The sequence below is a fragment of the Echeneis naucrates genome, chromosome 10 (genome assembly GCF_900963305.1).
Source record: "Echeneis naucrates chromosome 10, fEcheNa1.1, whole genome shotgun sequence".
Classification (NCBI taxonomy): domain Eukaryota; kingdom Metazoa; phylum Chordata; class Actinopteri; order Carangiformes; family Echeneidae; genus Echeneis; species Echeneis naucrates.
This window is the reverse complement of record NC_042520.1, coordinates 14,495,215-14,523,079: the sequence shown is the minus strand read 5'-3', so window position 1 is coordinate 14,523,079 and position 27,865 is coordinate 14,495,215. Positions and strand designations below refer to the sequence as shown.

At 40.9% G+C, this 27,865-nt stretch overlaps 1 protein-coding gene across 2 annotated transcripts; it reads right to left on the bottom strand.

The window, feature by feature from the left end:
• Positions 1 to 538: 538 nt before the first annotated feature.
• On the bottom strand, positions 539 to 27,865 carry atrx (ATRX chromatin remodeler). Of its 2 annotated transcripts, XM_029512451.1 has the most exons (34): positions 27,693 to 27,865; positions 26,141 to 26,200; positions 25,942 to 25,991; positions 25,669 to 25,790; positions 25,496 to 25,576; positions 25,296 to 25,405; positions 25,118 to 25,185; positions 22,754 to 24,795; positions 22,414 to 22,483; positions 21,738 to 21,889; positions 21,466 to 21,636; positions 21,246 to 21,360; positions 21,048 to 21,147; positions 20,556 to 20,732; positions 19,411 to 19,552; positions 19,169 to 19,278; positions 18,794 to 18,940; positions 18,492 to 18,669; positions 17,660 to 17,797; positions 17,363 to 17,538; positions 17,154 to 17,271; positions 15,613 to 15,743; positions 15,269 to 15,363; positions 14,995 to 15,134; positions 14,303 to 14,453; positions 14,091 to 14,191; positions 13,174 to 13,282; positions 12,877 to 13,054; positions 12,321 to 12,512; positions 6,233 to 6,382; positions 4,331 to 4,447; positions 3,532 to 3,627; positions 3,281 to 3,409; positions 539 to 2,164 (listed from the first exon to the last, which is right to left on the bottom strand). In XM_029512451.1, the coding sequence occupies exons 2-34, from the start codon at positions 26,195 to 26,197 to the stop codon at positions 1,940 to 1,942; spliced, it is 6,138 nt and encodes a 2,045-aa protein (XP_029368311.1). In that variant the 5' UTR covers positions 26,198 to 26,200; positions 27,693 to 27,865; the 3' UTR covers positions 539 to 1,939. The 2 variants fall into 2 exon arrangements, 1 of the variants encoding a protein (XP_029368311.1); XR_003841151.1 differs by lacking the exons at positions 539 to 2,164; positions 3,281 to 3,409; positions 3,532 to 3,627 and having other exon boundaries at positions 12,321 to 12,379; positions 12,480 to 12,512.

Genomic DNA, 27,865 nt, shown 5'->3' with positions numbered 1-27,865 from the left:
AGTTTAAATACAAACCTAAATCTAAAAAAACTCACTGGTCAACACATTATAAACTTCTTTAACCTTGCATATGCTTTTACAATGAGTCAGGCTCACTGACCTCACAAGATCGCTGCTGGTTATCTGGCAGACACAAAGCATATAGATGTGAGCATGGCACTTTTTATGCAATTACTGACAAGAAAGAAAATAGGAGCATTTCTGAAAATGTCACTGCACTCCTTTTACATAAATCTGCAATTGCCTGTTTATTAAGATAATGCATAATGATGTGTATACCCCTGGTTCAAAGCTTTGTCATTCCTTGTCCATCTCCGCTTACTTTTTGCAAGTCCTAAAAACTCTTCACCATTAGCCAAGTTTCAGATACATTACCTTGCAGGTGTGTAGTAAAAGCTTTGTAGAAGGACCAACAACAGTAAATAAAAACAACCAAATGCCTTAGCAACATTCAGAAGTATAAATCGTCAGTGGAGTGCAGCAAGGAATGTTTAAAGGAATGCTGTTTGCTTAAAACAAATAACACAGGAGTTACTCATCCTTTTGGTCACTTTATTAAATGTTATATTAAATACTTATCAAGATAATAGCAGATCAAATTCATGGCAAATCAAGTTTGTATATTTGCTAACATAAGAACATTCTTAGAGGAGGGCAAAAAAGTTTCTCTACACTTATGAAATACACCTTGTGCAAACACAGGAGCCAACTAGAGACAACAGGTGTCTCATCATGAGAAATGTACATATTCCTCAAGCTATAAACAGCAACACCAGTTTAAGCATTTAGAAGCAAGAATGTGCCAAAGTTGAATACAGGTAGTCTGGGTGCCTGCCTGGTGAAACTACAGTGTCCAGGAGGGCGACTTCTCCCAAAGCACACGAATCAGCCAGATATAGTAAGATTTCCGGTCTTTACCTCCGCCTACAAAGTCCAATCCAAAATAGTTATCAAACTGTGACAGACATGTAAAGGGGAAACGTCTTGGGCCCTGTGATACGTGGCTGAAGTGGTTGTGCTTTGTGAGACCCAGTCAGTCACCCAAGCTTGGGATCAACACAAGTGAAACATAACCCATGAACAGGACGCACAGTGCTATCCTAGACAACACATGACGATGAGAATGTTACAAAAAGGTCATAGGAACGGGCAAGCAGTTTTGAACAACACAAGCATTCCAATATCATGTTAAGTGACAACTAATGTAAACACTTAAAAGCATATTAGAAAAGGTTTCAACAAATCTTTACAGAACTTTTTTTTTTTTTTTTTTTAGAAACAAATATAAGGCCTTATTTTTTTTAGATTTTTGACTTGATCAGTTTCTTCAATCTCCCAAAAAGAGCAGGACTTTGCAGAATTAACAGCTGATGGTGATCTTTGTGTCAGAATCTACTGGTGCTAATATTCATGTGGAGGTTTTCATTATAGAGTCCTGTCACCAACAGCACTGGTCCCACTCTAGTTTAATTAAGTACTTTAAAACAGTATAAAAAACTGAGTTTAAATTATATGGAAACCCTCTTATGGGTAAAACAATACAACGCTCAAAAGCATTGGGGGTAAAACTTGTTTATCTTGAAATACATGAAAAATGAAGATATAGAAGTTGAATAACATTAAGGCGGTATTTACATTTTTTTTCCTGTTGAACTTCCTAACAGATTTTTCATACAGTCATTTTTACATTATATTCCACCTTCTCTCAGTGAACTAAAGAGTGAAGAACTGAGTTATCCCACCTGAGGCCCAAGTGGACAGCAGCCTAGTCTCAAAACTACTCCACTCGCTGCTTGGTGCACAGGTTTGCTTTGAGCTATCAGCAGTCTCACAGTGTGTTGTTACGGGGCCACTTTCGGACTGGGCCAGAGGGAGCCAGCTAAGCTGAGTGGGAAAGGGGTAGAGGGGTAGCAGGGGCCAAGGAGAAGTCCTCTCTAACTTACAGGCCCTTGGAGGGCCCAGGATTCTTGCCCATGCCCTGGTGGGAGCCAAGGCCATGGAGCTGTTGGTAAAGCCCCAGCAGCTCCATTTGGCTGAGCCCGCTGGCTCCCATCATGCCATTCTGCATGGCCAACTGGTTCAGGTAGCTGGCCTGGTTAGCTATGGCCAGCTGCTGCTCCTGCATCTTCCTGTTGGTGACCAGCTTCTGCACGAACATCATCAGCTGGGCAGACAAACACAGAGACAGCTCAAGTAAAAAAGTGTTACATTCCTATTGTAAATAAGGAACCACCAGTAAAATAGTTCATAGCTCTATAGTGCACAATGGACAATGAAAGCAAAGAAATTAAAAAAATGCCCAAATATGACAATACACCTCACTAAGTTATAAGGAAAAAAATTATTTAATTATTGGTCTGTACTACCAGTTAAAAAAATACTAATCTCATGCTTTTTTGTCCAAATATGTATCCCAGTTGGCCTCTCTTCCCTAGCCACAACTGGTTCCAAGCTCTCCTTCTCCTCTATGGATTCTTTCCACATACATTTATACTCCTTTAACAATTTGCACCATACCATTTAGGCAGTGAATCATTGTGCAATATCAAGGTTGTACTCAGACTGTGCAGTTTTATTAGGTCCATGTGAAATGGAGTGTCTGACAATAACCTCTAAAACTGATGAAATTTCTCACCCAGGCACCTTGTGTTCTAAAAGATGACCAAAACAAACTAGCTAGCAAAAATACATGCTAACATCTGGTTTTTGTTGGCAATAAAATAACAATTCTAACAAAGTACAATTTATCCCTAGTTCAAATGACATTTTATACTGTATATTGTTACTGATCAATATTGATGAATTTCTGTGCTTTCATGTCATTCAGAAGTTGCACATTTATATTGTACTCACAAGAGCGAACAGAGTTCTGCAAAACTATTTTAAATCCACATAATCACCAAATTAAACATTTCAAAAGGAGGATCTGACAATTCGGAGGCCACCAACCCAGGGATGAGATGCACTGTTTCCTCCATGTCTGTCTGCTCTGTAAGTGCATGTGATGACATTGCTCTAAGCAGCTGTGAATCTTCTCAGAAAGGCAGACGTGGCTGGCAGTGTAAAATGAATCAGTTGCCTTTTTCAAAAGCTTTACCTGCCTTTTAAAAACCCAGGAATACCCACTGACATTGGGTACATATTTCCTGAGAGCACAATTAGCAAATATTTTCACAAAAAAGTATTACAATCAAGGTCTTAATCAATATGGCCCAGTCCTACATGCTACTGTTTGGTCTTGATGAAATAGCCTAGTTTGCCTCCAATAAGCAGTACTTACCGTCTGTTGTCTGGTGAGAACATCCCTGTAAACAGCTTCCCTGCGCTTGATCTCCAGTTCCACGCTGGCCTGTTGTCCCAGAGCCATAGATTGGACCTGACTCTCTGTGAGTGCTGGGTTCTCCTTCCACTGTCAGGGAGACATGATAATCTCAACCACCATCACAGCTGTTATTATGCTGCAGTCCAGTGACAGAAAGACAGCATCTTTAAAAGTGCTTTTCATGACAGATACTGTGTATTAACACTTACAACTCTAGCAATTGTGTCCTCCAGTGACTCCCGTGATAAAGACTTAAGTGCATTTGTTGCCTCAATAACTTTCTGTCGTCCCTGGTTTATAAGGTCCTGAGGAAACATGAAAGAGATGTAAAACATGAAATACGAGGCAAGTAAGCTCGTCTCATTGCCATATAGAAACATAACTGAAGTTCAACTTCAAGAGTTGGTGAATACAAGGCTAAAAAAAGTGTAAATACTGGAGTTGCATTCATCTGGAGACAGACTCCAAATAAATCCCAATCCAGCTCTTTGTGTGCTGAATGTGAAAATAGGCAACACATTTGCGATACACATGGATCCTGGTAAAATGATGGCAAACTTTAGCTCCAATAGTATGTTCAATTTCAGGTTTAAATCTGTTGATGTGATCTCTTTATGAAGGGGATGCTGAATCACTTTTATAGGTTATTAAAGTCAGTCTTCATACAAAAAAGGGAGCAGCAAAAGCATCATTTTTATGACATGCCAGATCATACACTCCCTTGGTTCTACACTCATTTGACTTCCTTATTGAAAAATCATGATTTGCCTCTCAGGTATTCTGTCCTCTTCCTCAGTCAGATATGCCACTGTATATAAATAGCGCCTGCCCCAGACATGAAGTATTAAGAACTGCTGGGCTGAGGAGTGGGGCAGAGCTGGGCTCGTTGGCTACTAGACGGTTGTCACAATTAGTAGTGGGGTCTGAGGAATGTGGGGCACCATGCCGTGGGGGAAGGAGACACAGGAGTGTGAGGTAGGAGAGGGGCATGTGGAGCTCATTACTTACCTCCAGCTGCTGGTTGGTCATGGAGGCCAGAGCCGCCACGTTGTATGAGAAGTAGCTAGAGGTGCCCATGTCCATGTGAGAGTATGATGATTGGTAGTTGGTCCTCATGGACAGACCCTGACAGATCAAAGACAGAGACAGGGTGGGGGGTGAGAAGGCAATGGCTCCAGGGCATCCAACAGAAGAGCAGGATTACTACACAATTAGGCAGGTGTTAAGAGCCACCAAGGGCATCGTTGTGGTCGACCAGAGACAACCCTGCATAAACCTTACATAGTGAGTGGTCCAGCATTTAACTTTATTTTCAGTCAGAAACTTGACAAAAAAAAAAAAAAAAAAATCATTCTCTCTCCAATACCAACTTTCCTGATATCAGCTTGCCCCCTGAAACACGAGAGAGAGAGAGAAAGAAAGAAGTGACCTGAGGTAAACAGTCCTGTCTCAGTAAAGGCCGGCAGGATGCCAATGTTTGTGTGTAATTGAGCTGTTGCAGATGGTTTTCCTGTGCCCTGTAATCTGGCCATCCGGGGGTGTGTGTGTGTGTGTGTGTGTGTGTGAGAGAATGAGGGAGTACTGGGGGGGCCAGTTGGGATCTTTGGACCTAGTCAGAGACAGGTGTGCTGGCCTAAACAGTAAAAAAAAAATAAATAAAATAAATAATAAAAAAAAACAACAAAAAAAAACCCCTCAAAACCACAACACACAAACATCTACGTACGTATGCACGCACGCACGCACGCACGCACGCACACACACACACGTTTAAGTTTTGTATTTGCAATTAACAAGCAGCTACTCAGCTGCTTCCTCAGATACTCTGCAGACCTCATACATCATAGACAGACAGATGCAAAATCTAGACTTGACTTAACTCCCAAAACTCACTGGCTAAATCAAAATTTATGACACAAGCCTTGCTAAACTCTGCACCGAGCTGAAGTCATCCCAGAGAGGCAGAGGGCTCCTGGGTTCAGTTTAGTTTTGGGCATCTGGTCATGTCCTCACAGTTTTTCCTATTTCGTGAGTTGCAAATCTGATATTCATACACTTAACTTTCTCTGGCTGCCACCCTCCCAACTCTTAAATTGTGAAGACACTACCAAAAGGCCAAGTTAAATTTGTTAAATAGTTTCTCCTACACAGGTCAGAGTATACAGCATGATACTGATCATGTGCATCTTTAGTGTAGTACATATACAAACAGAACTGAAATGCCCCTGTTCAATCTGCGCTCCACTGTTTTTCGTGTGACTGGGAACCCCCTGTTCTCCTGAAAAGAAGAGGGAAAAGCCGCTTAGGGCACACAGGGGGCCGAAGAGGGAGTGTGTGTTGGACAAATAATCATTAGAGTGAATTAGAATCTAGGATTACACAGAAGGGTCACTCTTGCTCTCTTGCACCATCAAGTCCACTCCCACCCAACCTCTCCAAATAAACTCTACTACTTTCACACTGATTTGTCCCAAAGAAAAGGAGAGGGAAAAGGGGGGTAACAATAAGGGTGGAAAAAAGTGAAGTGCAGAATGTAACACAAAGAAGGGTAGTGGATCTACATACTTACAGCAGCTCTGACATTGCTTGGACAGTCGCAGTGATTTATACAGCAGCTCACTAACCTGAGGGTGGGCCAAAATGACACTCACGGCAGTTTGACTAAGGGGTGGGGGTCATCTTACTCTAAGTGATCAAAGGATTGTACAGGTCCAAACTAACTCGCCCATCCTGTGGGTCTTTGCTTAGCTCACCTTTGCTTTGATGACAGCGACTTGGAGAATGATGACCACAAGGACTAAGTGCTGTGGCAGCACCTATGTGCTTTTGACTTTGGTACTGCTGGGTTTGTCACTGTTTAGTATGCTTATTTGAGGTTTTGTGTCCATTTTTTCTACCCTCCTTATTTACCTTTTTCTCTGCTTCATATTCAGCCCAGGCAGCCTTGCGATCCTCTTCGCTCAGGGCTTCCTCCTCCTTGTGGTCCAACAGGGAATCATGTTCATGGTAACACATAATCTGGTCCTTATTGTTCTGTAACAGCTCAGCCAGAAAGGGATCCTAGAGCAGGGCAGATGACAAAATAATGGAAAGTCAGGAATGGGTTTAAAGTCAACACTAGAGCAGAGGGGAAAGTTGAAGACCATGCTGACCTCCTGAATAATAATGCTTTCTGAAGTTGTAAATGCAAGTGCATATGTTCAAACTAGCAGTAAATAGAATGGTGTTTTGGCATGCCTAGATTGCTTTTATCAACAGCTATTAATTACCCCAAAAAGCTTCATTGGAACTGAAAAGCACGCAGCAAGTGAGTGTGGGTTCAACAAAGGTTTTCCTGGATTAAAACAATGTGTTTCTGTGAGATGCAAACAGCACACAGAATCTTCTAATCAAATTCTATCTTGATTGTGTGTTCTTTTTGGACGCCCCCCGACCCTCAATACACTGCTCCCATGCTCTTCTTCCCCTCTCATTTTGAAGTGTCAACAAGGTGACATTGCAAATAAAAATGATAATAAACTTCTTTGTGTTTTTGTATTTTCCTAATACCAATGAACACAGTACAAAATTAAGCAGTGATTAGAAACCTGTACTGAATAAACTGAAAATAACTACCAGGCCAGACAGAGTGAAATTTGATCCCTCAAAGCAGGAAAAGTGTGCAGCAACAAAACTACACAAGATGTGGCTGAAACAGGTAGATGTCAGAGAGTTTCTCGCCCACCAAACTATCAACCTCCAAAATTTGAATTTCTGGTTCTAATTGTGCTCCTTGTTGACACATGTTTATGTTTCCCAGCCATCATACTCAGTCGGGACAAAACCAGGCCACCCCTGAATGATCAGACATTTCAGAGCAGAGGCACAGCCAGAGATTCAGCTGGTCCTTTGCTCTCTAATTAGGACATAAAAGCAGTGGAGAGCCTGTTGGCCTGACTTGGATAAAAGGCATCCATCTTGGACTGTTCTGCCGAAGTAGGTGAGTGCAAGGTCAAATAAAGGCCATAGTTGATGCCAGCACTGGCACTTATGTTGGCACTGGTATAGAAACAACAGGCATAGTTTGACTAAGACCAAACATGAATCAGTGCTGACAATGTGGATAATCCAGTGCCTAAAAAAGATTAAAATCTACAAGTTTCTACGTCTCTCCTTTTCAACTGGTATGTTGTTCTGTCTAAATAAGAGAATAATTTCAGGCATTTTGAACTATGACATCAGAAAAAAAGGAAAAGAATCAGAAATGGGTAATGTCTTTAAAAGGGACAAGTCGACTCCTGCAATACTTAGTTTTGTACTGAATTGTCTTTAAGTCAACAACAACTACAGGCAACATGCACAGGTCTACAAAAAGAACTGGTACCTGCTTGTCTGTATGTGGGTATGAACAGCAACTGTGACGCATCTACTCCCCCCGAGTGAAAGTCAGTGCTTGAGAAAAAAACAGGTTTTGCTTATTTCTTTACTATTAACTGCCTAAATTAAAGCTATATAAAGATATATATGGAAAAAGCTGAAGCCTTTTGAATGTTTATTCAAATGCATGAAATAGGAGCACTGCTGACTGCTGAATGGTTATAACGGGTCAGTGAAGTTGCAGGTCAAATGACAATACAAATGCTTCTGGAACCCAGTGCATTCTGGGATGCACAAGTAATTCCCATTAGTAATGGCTCTAGGGTGGTCCGGTCCATCTCCCACCCTGCACTGCTCAATATGCTTGTCTGTCCAGAGCCAGCACTAATGATTGTAGGTAATCTGACCTGTGCTATTGTCATCCTTATGGTGCAGTATGGTAAAGCCTATCGCTTTACTGCAAGAGAAAAGTGAGCACAAGAAATGCTGGGTGGGCAGATGCTCCAAGAGATGAGTGGCTAAATGACCCTACTGAAGCTGATTAGAGAAATAGTGGGAGCAGCCAGAGTATTTTGAAAGCCTGACATTTAGACAGGAACTTTGGTAATGTGCATGTTTGTTTTCAAATATAGTCAAGGAAGTGGCAGGTCCTTTCTGAGGACAAGCACAAGTCTTTAGACTGAATGATCTCAAAAGATTCAGTCTTGGTGTAGGCATGTTAATTGCTGTAAACATTAAGCAAACTTTAGGCTTTATGTCAGGAGAGCCCAAATAAATAAATAAATAAATAAATAAATAATAATCACTTGTGTTAGATTTGGTATACTCATCAAATAATCCATCTGACAAGCATGACACGTGTACCACTGTATAAAGCCCTTTTTCTTAGAGAACAATTTATGCCCTTCTTAAGCCAAAACCTTGCACATCATACACATTATGAAAATGTCTACTTTGCCAGCAGTCCATAAATGATGTAAAGCACTTTTCAAACTAGGCAGCTCTCACATCACAAAAGACAAAAACTTGGGAGTCGAGGTGAGTGGGCCTCATGTAGATTTTACAACTTGGCACAGGCACCCACGTGTACTTTACCAATAGACTTTAGGTGACGCTTAACTGCAAAAGGTCTGATGAAGTTAAACACCCACCAGCAATAATGGCTGTGTTGTATGTAGGCAGGATTTTTGGCTGTCTTATCAGATACTTTATCGAACATTTCCAACCATGTTAATCCCATGTCTCACACCTAAACAGCCACTTTATTGCATTAAGGATGGGGTAACTATGCCTCTACAGTAAGAACTTCCCATTGCCACAAAAATAAACCTCTACTTAACAGAGAAAAACACCACACAGCGGGCATTAAATCTGCAAAGATGAAAAGTAAAGTCGTTGGAAAGACATAATGGTAAATGGAAAAGCATATGTTTGGATTGCAACGTACAACGTACCCTACCCACATTCAAATGATACACCACAGTTCCTCCAAAGAAAGTACAGATGTCTGACATCAAGAGGCCACCTTTGCTCTCAGGACAAAGGTGAGAGGACCCATATAGAAGTTAGAGGGTTTTTCTAGCTGTCAGTCAGTTAGCAAAGAGACAAAAAAAAAAAAAACAACAAACATGTCACAAAGGGCTAAACGACGACAATAAACATACCGCTTTTCTATAAAAACAATCCTCAACTAGCTTTAGCAGGTTTATTTTTACTAAATAAAAAATAAGACCCAGCCAGCAAGGGGTGAGAAGGTTGGATCAGGAGGGATTCAGAACAAGACAATTACACTCTTTCCACCAATGCAAACTTTGCATTAGTTATGGGTGCGAGTGCGACTGTCTGTGAAAGCTGTTTGGTCAGCTCTGATGTATTTTAATGGCATCTAAACATCCTTTGGCAAAATTTAGGCTTACTATGTCAGTGAAAAAAATTATTGTCAGAATAGGGAAATTTTTATTTAGCAAAAATAGGCACTGGTGTGTTCAGCCAGTTTCTAAGAGCATTTAATTAAGTGGCAGTTCATTAAAATTCTCCACTGACAAGCCAGCATCACAGGCTAGTTAAATACAGAAGAATATTTCAGCTTTTTTTTATGTTGATGTTCAACAAACAGACACTTTTTATGAGTCACCAAAGACTACAACTGCAACGAAGGAGGCTCATGGCTCTCCCTTTTTCTCATCCACACCAATGTGGTGCCCTTTATATTACACACGAGCTCTCTCTACCCAAAATGCACAAAGCTCTGGCATGGTTCTGAAACTGGCAAGGAGTATTCTAGTACATGTGAAAAGTCATTTACCTAGAATAGGTAGACAATGGGTACATCACAACACTTGTATCACAAAATAAGCTCTGGAATCTACTGATCATCAGGAGATTTTTCCTTGAAGGTCAAAATGATTTCCTACCCCTAATGAGACAAACATGTTTTGGCTTATTGCTACAGTCTGCTCCTGTCCATGTCTGTGGTTTGAGTGTGGTTTGCCACAGCCATTCAGTATGCCTGACAGAGCCTAATGACCACCTCAGCAGTCACCTGCTGGGAGCACATACTGTGTTATGCCCACAGCCCAGCTTGACCAGTAGTGTGCTATACAACAGTACTTGCAGGGAAGGCTACAAAGAATTACATTAAAAAAAAAAAAAAAAAAAGTCAAATTATATGCACACTGCCCTGTGTGCAAGTAGACACGTGACAGGTCGAGGTATAATGGACAGGAAATGGGTAGGGATGGGTGGGGACTGAAAAGCTCATGTTTAGGTTGAGGACCTTCTTTGTCATTAGGGGGAAGTGCGCCTGTTTCCTTTGTCTCCAATTAGTTTCTCAGAAGAACAGAGGGACATCTTAAAAAGAAGGGATTTAAATAATGACCCTTCATCACGCTGTGGAAGCCAGAGGGAGAAAAATACTCAACTCTACTGATCTCGCTTTGAACATTGGTGTGGCGAGTCAAGGAAACAGATGGTTGTGAGGATGACTGAGAGAAGCAAGGCTGGGGTAATGATGGACAGGGATAGAGAGTGAGGACATCAGCACTTACAAGGTTGAGAGGGAGTGTAATGAAGGTAGAATAGCAGGTGAGGGAGGTGTAGTAATGACAGTTATAGGATATATGATAACACCACCACAGAGCAGGAGAGGAGGAGACATAATAGGAAACAATTCTTTGGGTTTTCCCTTCCACGCAAGATATAGATGAGACAAAAATAATTTCAACTCAGTTTCTTATTCAAAAATATCGTCTATTGCCTCTGTGGCATGTGCCCCAGGTAATAAAGCAATATTAGTTGCTGGTTAAGAAAACAACATTTCATAGTATGAAGAGTTCAGAAAAAGAAAAAACACTTTAAACTGTGGCTCGAATCATTCTCTCCTGTGCAGTGTTGTTGGCTGAAAATGATAGAGGGTGTCTGACTCATCTTCACATCATTCCAGACGACAAATTCCTTCCATAATACTGCAGTCCTGCTGCCACATCATAGTTAACCCTCTGGCCAAAACAGGTCAGCTTGTGAAAGAGCTTGTCAGCCTCTCCGTCTTTAATACCGTGTCACATAAATGTCACTTGGCTCATTAAAGATCATACACATCTAACAGGCTGCAGCTCAATGAACATATCTTTCCTCTTCAAATCTCCAACTGTTTACCACTCCATTTTAAGTTTAAGTTTTTCCTGCTTAAGAGGAATATAGCAGGTGAGAGCAATGTTATGAGCTGGTGGCTGCCTGTGCTCCTTAATCCTGAAGAAAGGAGTAGCAATGAAAAAGATATTTTGACCATTTAAGTGAAACAGTTTCCATTAAGGAGCAGCAAAAGGCCTCTCAACTGTCCAGTGAAAGGACAACCAGGTTGGATATATCATATTTTTTTTAATCGATCCTGTTTATAAATCTCTGCAATGGGAAATGAAAAAAATAGATAAAACCATGCAAGATGACTAAACCCCAAAGCTGCAAAGTAAAGGAGTAGGAAAGGATGGGAGTAATTCAAAGATCACCAGAGAGGCAAAGGAATGAATGAAAACATAAAAAAGACTGCAGGTTTATAGTGGGGCAGCGGCAATGTTGCAATAAGAAGACTATTTAGTAAATAGCAGTAAACAGACAAATCTGCAGCTGCGCTGGGTTGGATGGCCCATGTAAGGGATGTGTGTTCTTATTAAACCCCAGGGGGCCCAAATAGTGACACAGCACCTGCATTAAGCATAGAAGACTTGAGTGCTGGATTATGAAAAGAAACAAGAAGAAACAGAAAGATCCCAGAAAGGCCAAACAGGATACAAGCTGGCGTTGGGTCTAAATAACAGTTTATCACTGAAGTGCTAAACTTCAAAAGAAAGAACACACTATTTGGTGCAAGTTTGGAAAAAACAGGTTTGGCATTTAAAATTACATTCAGAGTGAGGTTTGTTGAAGGATAAAACACTATTTTATTATTGTTAATAGGTTTAAGCTTGCTTTTCTGCATTTCCTTTGGGGATTTGTCTAAAGAAACCATGACATCTTCATTAGCGGTTTGCCAAAGACCAATTACACATCTGATTTATTCTAATTCCTAAAGCAATGCCTAGGCCAGTATCAAAACGTATTTTACCCAGTGTACATACATAATTAGCATACACATATGCAAGTTTACCTTAGGGAGCATGGGTGTGGCTTTCTTGCTTTTCTTCTCGGAGGGATCGTCCAGCAAGTCTGGTTCAAAAGTGTATAGCTCAGACAGCTCGTTCATTGTAAAGTGCCTCTCAATTTGCTGCTGGTCCACCACCCGGAATGACAAAGACTGTTTCGTTACCTGTCGTTCATAAATCTTTTCCTCCATTGTACCCTGAAAGAAGAGATTAAATGATGAGTAGGCCAAAGAAGGTGTATTTACTAAGCAGCAAGTACAAATACAACAGTGATTACTGTGTTTCTTTTAATTTTTATATCAATCCAAACTCACTCCACTACCTAAACATGTAAATTAAGCATCATGCCTCAGAAATTGTCTTTCTTAACATCTTTGTAAGATCTAACTTAAGTTAATTACTACTTTTTATGGATATGCAAATTCCAAAATCTACTATTTGTCAAAAAACTCTGATGAAAACACTGATATTCTCTTGCAACAGAAATGGAGTATGACATGTCACAGTTGATGTATTGAATATATATATAAATAAAATCAAGAAGCTGCCCATCAAAATCACCTGTGCAAGAAACCGGTAGACGTAGACAGTCTTTAGCTGGCCAAAACGGTACACTCTAAAGATACTCTGAATGTCATAGGAGGGGTTCCAGGATGCATCAAAGATGATCACCCGGTTGGCAGCCACCAAGTTGATGCCTAGGGAACCAGCTCGTGTTGAGATGAGAAATAAACGGCCTCTGAAAGAGTATGAAGGAGGAAAAGTTCGTTAAGTTTAAGTTAAAGCTACACTTTGAATTGAAGAAATGTTCTTCAATTCAAGTTTCAAACGTCTTTTCTGCAGTGTAAGTCCCATTACCTTGTGTTACTGGTGTCATTAAACTCTTCAGCCCACTTCTTTCTCGTGATGGCATTAGTGGAGCCATCCAGACGATAGTAGTCTATGTTCCTGAACCACTTGCCTTCACCTTCAAAGAAACAGTTCCACTTAATCCACTTAAAATCTCAACTATTTAAAAATCACAGGCACTACTCCAGACAGCTCTCAAAGATGCACATATCCCTATCAAACAAACCTTTTCCTTGTCAAATTATCTTAGTTTGGATATTAGCAGATGGCAGATGAGATGACTATATTGGTTAGAGGCCAGGCACATTTAGCCTTCAAGATGGCCGACCCCCCTACCAGCCTTCATAACCAACAATTCAGCATGTTTCCAATTACAGCACTGTGATCTTTTCATTACAAATTACAAACCCTTGAGCAAACATTTTTTGTGGAATAAAAAGTCAAGGTCTAATCATTTACAAAATGAAAGTAAAAACAGCTGCTGAAGTTTAATTAGGAACATGACCTTACACCAGTGGCGGTGTGTATGTGTGTCTGTGTGTGTTTAAGGGTAATAAGCAAGCCAGAGATTACAAGAATACATGTTGCATGTGTGTTGTCTTATGAGTGTGAAACATGCATCTCCAAATGAAAACACTTCAGCCTTCTCAAAAGCCATGTGAACACAAGAGATTATGGCGTAAAAACCACAAAAATGAACCTCAGGACAGACAATAGTGCTCCTCGAGCTGCATGGTGCTGCAAGTCTGTTGCTGGTTTAAAACATTTAACAATGTTTGGTGATTGTAGCACATCATGAAACCAAATGCAGTCTTTTAACTATCAAACGGGGAAGGAGAGGGAAGCTGATCATTACAGAAATGTCAACCGAGTAGAGTCAGAAATTTTGAATGAATAAATAAATACAGGTTGCATCAGACCTGTACCTTTGTAAGGAGACACTTTTCCCTCATCTTTAGCTCGGCAAGCCAGTTCAAGGAAATCCTCAATGAGGTCCAGAGAGATGAGAGACTGACTGAACACCAACCTGAGAACACATTAAAACAGGCAGAATGTACAGTAGCATCACTTTTCTAGAACAATGTGTCACTGATTAATCCAAATACTAAAAAGAACGTGAGGGAAAGCAGACACTTACACTTTATCTTCCACCTCCTCTGCCATTCGCAGGATCTCAAAGAGGAGAAGCATCTTTCCAGAATGCTCCAGGATCTCGGCGTCAGCTTCAGTGACAAACTCCTTGTGCCAGTCAGCAGTGGGACTACCTGGTGCTGAGCTTGAGGGCCGAGCTGTTGGTGATGTATAAGTTACAGCTTAGTCTGCATGCAGTCAATGACATCTCAAAAGAAGCAGAAACAAAGACATCAAGTTTACCCAACCCCGCGCTTCAACGTGTTCTTTACAGCTCCAGCTGCAATGCCTGAAGATGTTCTTTGACTTAAACCGCAGATGTAGTATTGTGAAATATTTATTATTTCCATATGTTTATATGCTCAATTAACTTTCTAATGCTTACTACCATTTGTGTTTACTTGTGGGCCAGTTAATTTATGTATTCATTTTAATAAGATGCTATCTTTACAATTTATCTTAAACATTATAAACCTAAGTTTTGTAAACAAATATTTTAACTGTTACCTCTATTAACACAAGTGGGTTAAATTGAAATTGATTGCCTTTAAGACTCAGTCAATCAAAGGAAAGCAAGAAATTAAATTTGAACTTGATTCAAGGATGACCTCTGCAAGACTACAATAGCTTAAACATGGAAATCTCTAAATACATTATGTCTTGCAAAGGAAATGTATGCAATAAATACACCAAACTTACGTTCTTCAACAGGCTCAGCTCTGTTTCTGCCCTCTCCATTTCTGCCCCGAGAGCTGGTGTTCCACTCCTTGATGACCTCCACATCATCACTGTCAGAGTCATCAGATCCCTTCTTTTTCCCCTTCCCTTGCTTCTTTTTCCTATTAGAGAAGAGGAACGGTGGAAGAGATGGGGTCAGCAAGAGTAACAGATGAAACAGAGAAGGGCAGTTAAATGACATCATCTCTGCCTGCATACATAAAGAAAAAAAATAATGTAGTTAATCGGATTTTACTTTTTCATCTTCTCATCCTCGGAGGTCAAGCTCATTGATGATTCTTCCGTTTCTGAGGCAATAAACTCGTCCATACTGTCCTCATCAAAGAAACCCTGCAAGAGAGTGCACTAGTGTGTGAGACTATACTGCGAGGTGATATAGGTCATGCAAGAACAGAGAGTTTGATTGTGGATAACAGAAATGATGCATAAGGGAAAGTTTCTGCCACAGCGGCAATACATGTGTTCTCCCCTAGTGCACGTTTCTGTTGTTTCCTCACTGTGTGTGTGATATGTGCTAACGTATTCCCAGTTTTTAAGTTAATCCTCAGTGTGGTTTAGTCTCGTCTTCCACAACCCTACCCTGTTTTCTTTACTGATGTAGTCCAGCTGAAGGCACCAGGGATGGGTCCAGATTCTGCTGAGCATCTGGAAATCCTGGAAGAGTTTGGTCCCTGCACGGCCCCGGCCCCCCTCCACAGCGTTCCCCACACCTGCACACAAGGAAAAGAGTGTGAGGAAGAAGATGGATGAGTGTTTGCATTATGTATTTGACAGCGTGCCCTTAATCTCTTCATTCATACTGAGGAGAGTGGAAAATGTAGTGTAGCAAAACTCTCTAGCCTTCACCTCTTGAATGTAGACAAAAAGGATTAGGGGGGGCAGCAATGTTAACATTGTAGCTGCTCTCTAAGTTGGTCTGCACTGGCCCCAGGAGGTCAGATGTATGGTATTATCCATGTGCAATAAACAGTGTCAGTACATCATGACTGATGTGAACTTGTGATGATGAAAAAATTATTTGATTCTCCTGACCATACATAGGGAGTGGAGACAAGCATGAAGAACATTTGAACAGAGTTGACAAGGATGGCCTTACTGCTGTGAATGGCTTCAAAATCTTTGCGATTATTAAGGCAAGTGGGGTCCTTCATCACTCAACCTCTTCAGCAAGATTTACACACCTATTTTCAGGTGCTCTCATCCTCCACTGAATGTTTATGAACAAGCCAATAGGATGTAAATGATGTAGATATAGATGGCATCTTAATTAGCCACAAACTTTTGGAAACATACAGCTATATAGTAGTCTCGGGTCCAAATAAATCACTGTGGAGATCCAGTCACAACATCAGGCTCTGGGCCCTGTGGACAACTCAGCCTAATGAGACACAGCAACCCCCCCCCAAACACACGCACACACACTCACTCACACTCCTCCTCTTACATATCAGCTCTCCTGTTCTTTGTTTTTGCTTTTGGTGTAAAACCTCTGGCCCCTCCTGCCTCAGAATTTCTTTCCCCTTCCTTTATGCCCCTTTCCCCCCTCCCCTGATACCCCCCACTCTCTGTTCCCTCTCTCCCAGAGCTCTTCATTAGGGAAACGTGGGAAACTGGGCTTAAACCCTGCCTGCGGCACTCTGCCAGCTGCCACTCTCTCTCTCTCTCTCACACACACACACACGCACGCACGCACACTGTGGGCCACATTCAGAGAAAGGTCCACTAAACGACTTAACAATACTGCAAGAAAAGTGAGACTAGAATGACTTTCCATTTATCTGAAAACCGTGTCTGAAATTCAGTCAAGAGAGCAATTTGAGGAAAATAAAGAGCAATTTTAGGAGAAACAAGAGTCCTGCAGCAGGATTTAGCCTCATCCTATCCTACGCATGTTTTCCACTGGAATTTTCTGTCGAATTTTGCTTTACTTTAAATCTAAGCTAAAGCCCTTTCTGGGCAATCAGGCCTCCATCTGTAAATGCTGCACCAGCAGCCCCTAGAGGCTCTGTTGTTCCTACCACCCAAAAAGATCAGAATTGTTAAAGCCAAACAATCAAGGAGAGATGATCTTCTGTGCAACACAATCTTTTAAAAAAGAAAGATTAAAACATGGTTCTCACCTGTGAAATGTTCCAAGTAGTATCTGTAGAGTTTACACTGGATTGGAGTAACTCTAATTGACAGCACATACTCATGTTTTGGAGGAAGGAACTTGGTGAGCGCTGTGTAATCCTTCCTCTGTGAGAAGCAGAGATATATTCAGTCTTTTTGGAGACAAAGAGGGTAATCAAGAGGAGGCAGTTGGTTATGTTTGGTTTGTTTTTTTTACCTGGACACAGCCAGCCAGCATCTCGTAGAGGATGTGAGCCCTCTTTTTCATGATTCGGACATCATGTGGTGTAGAGTCGGCACACTGACCGTTCTGGATGGGGTTAATGAAGCGGTTTCTGAACTCCTTAACTGATCCAAGTAGGTTTTCTTTGATGAAGTTTACCATGCAGTGGTCTGGTAAAGAGACAAAGATTAGAGCTCTCTCTTATAGAGAAATATGTTTGTATACGTATAAAAGAAAAGTAAATAAAGCCTAACTATGTCTCTCTATTTGGATTCAGCCAGGCAGTCTTACATTCAATCAGGTTGTTTTGCAGGGGTGTTCCAGTCAGCACAACCCGCCTCCTTGTCCTGATATTGTTCATTGCTTTGGATACAGCAGAGGCTTCGTTCTTCAGGATGTGGCCTTCATCACAGATCACCAAGTCTGGACCTAGTGTTAGTAGACAAGGAAAAACAAAAGCCTTAAAACAACAGGGCAAAAAGATAGAAGTCATCATTTAGACACTAAGCTCAGCTGTAGCTTTTACAGCTACAATTGTATGAATTAGTAGATGCGTTAACAACACAAGGGTGACTTAGGTTTCATGGATTTTTTTTTTATACGCGCTTTCAAGATTCACATTACATTGAATTATAGTGAGTATAAGTGGATAAATAAATAATATGTTTTTGAAAAATTACATGTGACCATTCTTTGAGGTTTGATTAAATAAATCTTTGACCCCTCCATCCCAGCGGACCTCCACCTTTTCTTGAAATATTTATGCATGCATGGACTTCCATGATCTAGCCCTTCTCTAGTCTTACTTCCCATATTCACCCATACCAATTCATACACTGGCATCCATGTTGCTCGAGGACATTTTTAATAGTCAAGCCACAGCCTGTGAGCTAACCACCAACATCAGTGCATGACCCAGTTTACTTTCTACCTCCACCCACATGTGTACAGGCAACTAAGGTCCAACTACAATGAACATAATCTTGGAGTGTTACATCAATTCATATGAGACTGTGGCCACTCTGCCATAAAACATACTTTTGAGACAACATAAGCTGAAAAGTCAATCATCAATACCGTAGCACACAGTTGCAACAAATAGTGGCATCCTGCAGCACAATACCTGGATCTACCAGCGTCTTCTGAAAAGACTCCTTAAGCTTCTTGCTCTTTATGTTCCTGCCCTGCGTCAGATTTCGGTACATTTCATAGCCAATGATCATGATTCCGCCCATTTCTTGCCATCGCTGAAGGGCATACGATCGTTCCTGTGGCCTCTTTACTGTAGCCAGCTCCGTTACCTGTTCAAGACAGAACATATCAGTATCTTGCAGATATCTTTGCAACATGCATATACACAGACACAAACAAAACACACCTTTGGAATAGGAATAAGATTTAAATTTTACAAAAGCATGTGTTTACCTCTAAACTCTCATCATCTTTCATTCCTTCTTGCCATTTCTCAAACTCATTGAGCCAATTCAGGACAGTGTTGAGGGGGCAAACCACCAAGGCAGTAGAAAAGTTGAGCTTCTCACAAAGCAGCAAAGTGTGAAGGAATGTCACCACCTATAGGGCAGACAAAGTATGTCAATGAAGCACTGTCACCACTCATCTTTTCAGATACTTGTTTACGCATAAGAATTTGCAATACAGCAGGAAATTGTTCAGCACGAGACTGACAACGATAAAAATTAAACAATTTATATTTTTGCTCGAAATATAGCTTCACTTTCTCTCGATTTCATGCAGCATTATTTTAAGCGTAAAGCAGGAAGTTTCTCTCTCACTCCTTACCTGTAGAGTTTTTCCCAGTCCCATGCAGTGAGCAAGGATACAGCCAGACCCAGCAGACTTCTCAATCTTCTTAACAGATTCACAGCAACAGTCCCACATGAACTGTACACCTAAAACAAGATACAAATGCAGAAGTGCCTGGATTAGGCCAAAATATTTTACTGATGTGTATATACAGCTTATCTTGGCTAATATTACTGTACAAAACACGTTTCTAATAACTGAATTCACTTTGTCCGTACCGTCAACCTGGTGAGGTTTGAGCTTTGTGACCAGATTCCTGTGCACCTGCACAATTGGCTCCTTGGTCTCTTCGTCTTCATCGAGCACCAGCTTGGTGGTGATGGGACACGCCACCTGGGAAGACTCTTCCACCACGATAACCTGAAAAATGAGAGGGAGAGTTGTCACAAGAAAGACAAAAGGTTTGCAGAGTCAGCCCTACTAATACTAATAAATTGCTTTCACAAGTTATTTTTCACTACAGTTTAACAAATATTGTTCACATTAATAAACTGGCCTTTGACCAACCAACTCCTGAATCAGTGGACAGGATTTCTGATCTGTCTCTAGATTTAAGGTGAAAACTAAAGGTGAGCAATTTTGCTGCTGTGTTGTTTTAAGAAATCACTAATTGCACACTTCTTTTCTCTCCTGAGATATGCTCTGAGAAGTGAAATATTTTCATAAGAATAATGCTACTTTACAATCACAAATACTGAATATAGCAATCAGGCAGTGGATTCGAATCAGACCTGTACCATTCCTGCTGTCTGTCAGACTTCAGTAAGTAGATTCTGGACTCTAACTTATTCATAGAAAGCAGTGAGCAGAGGATATTTTGTCAAGAGACTCTTGGTGGACCACATCAGTCTCTCTTACTCAGAGGGGTTCTGTTTTATTGTTGCCAGTTTTATTTTGATTATTTAAGCTAATTTATTTTTTTTAATTAATCATGTTGCTATTGATTGTGTGGTGATGGTCCAATATTTTCACAATTTCCAACTTGAATTTTCTTGCTTTAGAACCATTTCTATTTCAAAAACATTTGGACTGTCCCATAAAGCAAACAATTCCTCATCAAAGAAACTGGAACAATTGATTTAATTTTAACATGAAAAAAAAAAAAGCTTTTAGTGCAATTAAGTAATCATTCACGCAGGTTTATGTTCACTTAATAGAGTGTACAGTTCTATGCATTGCTTCTTGTAAGAATTAAAAATCCTGTGAGAAATTCCTGAACTTTTTTTACAGTACTGAGAGAGGTCTTTAGCCTTTTAACTTCATACAGCTTTGTCAGGTTATACAAGACTAGTGAATTCAAAAGCTCTAAGCTTTGAAGCACTATTTAATGCTCAAGATTAAGAGCAGGACTTCTCATTTTTACCTCACGTAGTTTCTCCCTGAGTGCCTCTCTCTCGGCTATGCGTTTCCTCCTCTCCTCCTCCTCTTTCAGGGCATCTCTTGTCTCTGTCCGCAGCTTGTCGTCCTTTAAGATTTTGCGTATCTTTTTGCGTCCTTTGCGTCCATCTCCATCTTGCTCCTCACCATCTTCCTCTCCACTCTGTGGAAAGGATCATTAAATTCAGGGCTGCTGATATTCAGCCCTTAGGAAGAAAAATTCACTTCCTATGATCAGTAGCCAACCAGGTCTATGATTAATCTGTGCTCTCAATAATCCTAACACACTCCAGGGCAAACTTCAAATAACATTTTATGTGTCATGCATGACTTGACTAGTAAACCTCATTTGGTCCAACTTTCACACCTAGCAAATTCTACCAGGTGAAAAAAATCTGAAATATAAAAAAAAAAAAAAAAAGAGGGGGGACTTCAGGACAGGTAAAGATTGCAACAAAGTATAATGCATTTTAAAGACCTTCTCATTACTGGAAGAGGAATCCTGAACTTTGATTCTGCGCCGCTTCTTCTTCTGCTTGTAACTTCTCTGTTTCTCCTCATCCTTCTTCTTTGAAGATCTAGAAACAAGGAAAAGCAAGAGCAGGTGGTCACTCTCAAATGAGTGGTAGTAAAATGAATTTACACGAATGATCAGATGGAGTGTGCTTTTTCGAGCCTTGTCTTTCGACGCGTGCCATCATTGTCTGATTCACTGAGTTCCTCACTTATCCCTGACTCCGCACTGGACACTGACTTCTCAAAGTCTGAATCTGCAGAGTCATCACTATCCACTATGAAAAACAACCAAAAGTCAATTGTTAGTCTCACAGAGCTCAGAGTACTCAAAGTAACATAGTCAGAGACGACACTGTAAATTTAAAACATTTGTAACTAACCATTTCGTCCGGACTTCTTTTTGCCCCCTTTGTTCTTCCTCTCCTTACTGGAAGCTTTATCTTCTCCTGATTCACCCTCACTCAATGAGAGTTTATGACGAAGCAGTTTGTGGCGTCGGCCACGTTTCTTCACTTCAACATCAGAGCCTGAATCTTCTGAATCGTCATTAACTTCAGGGACAGAGACAAAACTTTTGAGATGATATAAATCAAGGGAGGGATTTTTTTTATTTTTTAAAACAAACTCCATCTAGTTAGTAAAGGTTTATTACCTTGCTGCTCTTCTTCTTCCTCCTCATCCTCTTCTTTTTTAACTTTATTGGATGACTTTCTGTCCTGATCTGTTGCTTCATTATCAGAGGAGCTCTCTGCTCCTGAAGAGTAATTGGATTTTATTTGGGCAAGAAGCATTTTCTTTGCAATCCTTTAAGAAAAGAAGAAAACAAACAATATAGACACAGATCAAAAATGTGATGTTCAGATCAATCACAACATAAAAAGGTACCAAACAGCCCATACAAATTTCTTTGATGTTGGAGTGAAAAACACAGCTAGAAAACACACTATTTGGAGCACAGGTAACCTACTGAATTACAATTAAGATGGCAACATCACATTGCTATAAGCACTTTTAGTCAAAATGACAAATGTAAAGGGAGAAACCAAATGTTGCCCTAGGGACAAGTTTGGGTGTCGGTATGTAATGACAACAACAGTGAGGACCAGAGCAAGCAGCTGATTGCAATACTTCTCTCACCAACTAAGCTTGGGTCAAATTTTACAATTGGAGCCCAGCTAATATATTGGTTTGAAAATATATTCCGATGACAAATCAAATCCTTAACTTCTAAAAACTAAACATAGATTCCCCCCCACCGGTGCCCTTGAATGATGAAAAACTCTTGACTCATTGTGATCTTTATAACTTCTTGTTACTTATGTATGGACCTGTTTTCAGGATCATCGTCGTCATCGTCTTCACAAACCCGATCGTCTTCTTTATCATCTGCTTCATCTCCTACACAACAAAATAATACACATGATTCTTTGAAGAGCACAGGCCACGAACACGACACAAAAAGGAACAGTCCAATATCTTATGTTAAACTAAAATAAGATGACCAGCTGCTGGTCCAGCACCAAATTCATAATACACATTTGAAACTGATTTTAATCTTTTGATTTATCTCTCAGCAAGAGAACAAAGTGAAACCATTAGAATTGCTAAGAGTTAAATAGTTGGTCAAACATTTAGACAAATGCTGAGCACTATTAAACACCAAATTACCCGATGACTGATGGAAAGCTCCACTCCCTCCCATCACATCATCTTCCATAAGGGGCTTGATCTTTTGCTCATCGCTGTCATCCTCTGAGCCACCTTCAGCCTGTTGCTCATCCTCATCCTCACTGGAAGATGATAACTGCAATTTGGCAGCTTCTTTGGTGTTCCTTACCCTTCGTTTTTTCTCATAAGACCGTTTACGCTCAGCTGCTTTCCTCCCAGGGGAGTTTTTGTCTTCCACTTTTGCGTCACCTTGTTTCTTAACACGACTGCATCTCCTCTTCGCTGTTCCCAATTTACTCCTTGTCTCCTTCTCCTGGTCAGAGTCAGAGTTGGAAGAGTCAGAGCCATTTTGCTTCTTCCTCTTGGAAGTCTTTTTACTTTTATTCTCCATATCTGAATCTGAGTTTTCAGGCTTCCTTTTACGTCTGGATGCTTTATCTGTATCCTGTGGGGACGTGTTGTTTAATTTGAATAAACACTTCTTAGCACTTGTGCTTCCCTGCTCCTCATCTGTAGTGTGGGCCTCTTCAGCTTTTTCTAGTAGTATGTCAGGAACCTCATCTGAGTCAGAGTCCACTGCCCTTTTCTCTGAGGCCTTGGTCTGCTTCCCATCCTCTTTTTTGGCTTTGCTGGATTTCTTGGTTGATTTAGCCTTGCTTTTCCTATCTTCCGCTGACTCTGACTCAGAGGACTCTTCCTTGCCCTTGTTCTCAGCCTGCTTCCTCAATGGGGTAGTTTTCACTCTACTTGAGCGGCGACTGGGTGGTGGGCTGCCTGTCCCCTCTACTATATCAGAAGCACCATCATCTTTCGCATCGTCACATTCTTCTTTACACTTTTTCTCCATCTCACTGTCATTTTCTCTGTTTTTGGACCTGGAGAAGGTTGACCCACATGTTGTAACAACTGGTACAGGAGTCAGTTTGACTATGAGATTCTTCACCTTAGGCTGAGGGGTTTCAAAGCCTGCCGAGTTTCCATTGGACTTTGTATCATTATCTGTGACCAAATCTGTGTCAGGTTGTGATAGCATAGTGGACTCTGCAAGACTCTCGACCATCTGAAAAAGTTCTTCGGGTACTGAAGGTGGCACAGACATGATGTCATGATCTAAAGACATTTCACCAGGTGTCACCAGCTCATTGTTGCAGACCTCATTTTTAATTGTCTTTTTGGTTATTTCAGTTTCTTTCTCACTGTCTTTGACTTCTGTCTCATTTGAAAGTTCATCATTGTCCGTGTCTTCCTCACTATGCTTCTGCTCGCACTCCTCATCCTTTTCATGCTCTTCATACTCCTCACCCTGTTCATGTTTCTCGTGCCGCTCTTTCTGTTCATGCGTCACAAACTGTTCTTCAGTTGAATCTGCCACAGTATCCATGTGGTCATTTTCTACTGAAGCAACAACACTAGTTGTTTTTCTTACAATATGTCGCCCTTCGTTACCATTTTGCATCTCCATGTTTTTGAACTCAGGTTCCAGTGCCTCCTCCAATGCACTGTGGGCTTTTTTCAAATCAGCAAGCACAGCCTTGAAGGCTTTCAAATGTCGACACCTGATAGATTTATCTTCATGCTCCTCAGATGCCTGCTGTATGAACTGGATGAATGTATTGTTGAGACCAGTTGTAGTTTCAACAAGTTTTTTTGTTTTCTTTATGAGTTCTTTGGGTACCTGGAGTTTTCTGTAGGAGAACGTCATGGTCCCTGAGCCTTCGCTGTGTTCTTTTCCATTGACAACAGTTGTGTGCTCCTTGATTGCTTTGCTCTTGTGTCTCTTGCTCTCATGATCCTCTGATTTATCCCTTTTTTCTGCTTTAGGTTGCTTGAGCTGGACACATTCTTGTTTTTCCATGATACGGTGGCATTTGGAGACTAAATCCTGAAGGGGCTCTGACCTGCAGACATAGCAGTGCCACTTTGAGTTCTCATCAGTAATAATTGACAGTTCCTTTCTGCCCAGGTTACGCAGGATGCATTTCTTGCAAAAAGCGTTGTTGCAATAGTCACAGCAGATAAGTTTGCCTCCTTCAGCACACCACCTGGGAAAGAAAAGTTAGTTTTATGGCATTTCATAGATATGGTCTTTGAAATCTTAAATACTTCACACCACCTATACTAACGTTTCCTAAATTATTGGCACATGGATTGTCTCAACATCTATAAAAACATAAAATTCACTTGTGAGAAATACATTTTTGTGTATGTTCCATAAGCTAACTCATCAAGGCTGAATCGATGTCATTTAAAAGCTCAATTAGATGCACAGCCAAGCCATATTGGATTTCATGTTATCATGCATCTCCTTGTCAAAATAAAAAATAAGCCATAATGATTATGCAGTCTCCACTCTATAATTCATACCTGCACTGCTCATCCATACCATCAGAGTCTCTGCTGATGTCATCACTTGTGTAATACTTGTAGCATGCCTAAAAGAGGAAATAATTAGTCATACTTCAAGAATGGAGAGACTGAAAAACACTAAAGGAAAGTTTTACTGTAATGGCTAAAAATATGTGAACTGTTGAACGTGTTTTACCTTGCAAATAAGTACTTTGAGAGCAGGATGCTCATACACAGAGTTCCGCTGAAATTGGTTTACTTGTTTTCCACAGGCAGTACAGTTTACCTTTTTCTGCAGGGTATCATCTATTATCAAGATAAAAGACATAAGGAATTATTATTTTCTACTTTCCTCACTCACTAAATTATTACATGATACTTAATAATAATACTTGCCTGTATGTTTCTGCTTGAAATCCACTCTGAGCTTCATGGCGCCTTTATTTTCATTTCCAGCTGGCCTCATCACTAAAGTGCCTAAAGAAACAAAGGGCAAAAAAAATAATTAATGGAACTTCACCAACAACAATATCTTGATCTTTACGAATATTTACCACCATAGAACATACCTTTAGACGTGCTGCCTGTGTTACTGTCTGACAGATTGTCAGAAGTGGCGCCTTCATTTTCACTCTCGACTAAGGCATCAGATTCATCGTGTCCAGTGTGCTTCGCTACAGTGGCAGGCTTCCTAACATATGGCAGCACAGGAGGTTTGAGTTTGTGCATTTTTTTTTGGGGGGGGGGGGGGGGGGGTTCTTTTAACCATGTCCATTTGAACTATTTTGAGACCACGTAACCACAAACAAACACTAACTGCCATATTTAATAAAAGTGCTCACCTCTTATTGCGTGAAGAAGAGGACTTCATATTTTCTGTTGAGCTACCAGGCTGATGAGGAGGTTAATTTTAATACCAAGACAATTAAGAAAAAATACAAAGAACACAATAGAATTATGTGCCTTTTTGGACTACCTTATTTTTTGTCAAAACACAAAGGTAAGAACACATTTTTGGACTGCTAAAAACTGAGTACTTACCTCCTCTGTTTTCTCTGCCATTTGGTCTAGGTTTGATTCAGAAGAAGCTAGACTCATTACCTGGAGAGACATTTGTTTGATTAATTTGGTAAATGAATATATTTGGAAGTAATTCAAAATTAAATTTCTTGCAAATATTTACTTCTAGTACACAAGATTGAAACATACCATAACTGTGTTTTTTTATTTAGATATTGGTTTTACAGTTTGCCTGTTTATAAGCATAAAATGCTCACTGTTTATTCATTGCATTCATTTGAAAGCAGACAAGCTTTTGACATTTAAAACGTTACTTTCCTAGGCTCATCTCTGGTATTTCAGGAGAAAAACAAATGACTAACATATTGATTAAAATACAGCAAAGCGAAGATACTAAAACAATAGACTATTAAAATGAATTTGAAAGAACAGCAGCAAGGTGGGAAAACAGTGCTCAAACTGGACTTCTTTTAAATTGCATTGACAGAAGTTCATTCTTTTTTGAACCTCCTACCAATTTTCGGTTTCCACAAGAAATGAAAGCATGTGAGAATAGACAAAGGTGTGTCCATGAGGGTCAGTGTGGGTATGTTTTCCCAGATTGTGTCTGGCAATGCCAAAGCTAACAGACAATGTTTTGGTTTTTGTCTGGTGCCTTCCAATGAAAGCACAATGAAAGCTGGATTTGGGGAGGACGGGAACTTGCCGATGAACGTAATGTTTCTAAATAGGACCCTTGAGCCCGATCAGCCTAAAGCCTTAAAGCATACACGGCTTTAAGTGCATTTATTCGCTGCACATCGCTCCGACACGGAGGTGCCGCTGTGTGTTTCGCCGGTTTGCGTCATCATAATGTGCTGATTAGATCGCGATGAGCCGCCTCGGCAGCTGCAGCAGCAACAGCAGCAGCAGCCAGGCCCGAATTTAAGTCTATATTCATGTGTCAAGTGGGAACAGAAACACACACACAGAGCTCGCTCACAGCTGTGCTGCTTGCAGGTCTTTCTCCACTGTGCAGCCCTCGCCTGTTTCGACAACACATGAACTCCTGGCTGACTGTCGGGGACGCCAACTCGGGTCCTGCTAACATTAGCATGTTTAGCTAACAGCCGTTCACGCCGAACTGCTACTTCTAGCAGTTCCACGTTGCCCTGGCAACCTTGCAACCTGGCCGGTGCATGCGGGGTCCAGTGCAGGAGCATGCATCCGAAAATGCATGCAGGGCCTTTTCTCTGTGTCGGAGGCACGGAGCGGCTCACTAACCGCAGCCTGGCACATCCTAGCAGGAACCGAAGAAGCACCTCCATATCTAGCGCCACATAAAAAGCGAGCGGCCGCCTCTCGACACATTTTTTAGTTTTCCGTGCACCGGCTAAAACATCTGTTTGTGCGGTTAGATGAGTCTGTGCGAACTTGAACGTTGCCAGTTGCAAAACTACCAGACACAACTCGACTAGCTTAGCCTGCTAACTAGCAAATTGGCACTCATGGCCCGGCTTGCAGCTAGCGGAGGCAGCACAGAAATCAATGTAAAAAAAAAGACTTGTCCAAACAAACACATTGAAGTGTGTACCTTCTTCTCGCCTTCTTCATTTCTTGACTGCGACAGACGAGCTTCGTTTTCCAGTCCCGGTGCCACGGTTCAGTCCGGTTTACAGGCTGGAGATGGCTCGGAGGCGAGAAAAGCCACTGAATACCGAAACACTCCGGTCAGGGGAGACAAAGCACAGAGACCATCTTGCCGGA

Bases quoted from the DNA above. Each gene is read 5' to 3' on its own strand.
- atrx (XM_029512451.1), bottom strand. From the start codon at position 26,197: ATGAGTCTAGCTTCTTCTGAATCAAACCTAGACCAAATGGCAGAGAAA. The intron at 25,186-25,295 runs GTAAAACACGTT...TTCCTCTTTTAG, and splicing joins TCAAAGTACTTATTTGCAAG to GCATGCTACAAGTATTACAC. The intron at 3,628-4,330 runs GTAAGTAATGAG...ATGTTTCCTCAG, and splicing joins TGACCAACCAGCAGCTGGAG to GACCTTATAAACCAGGGACG.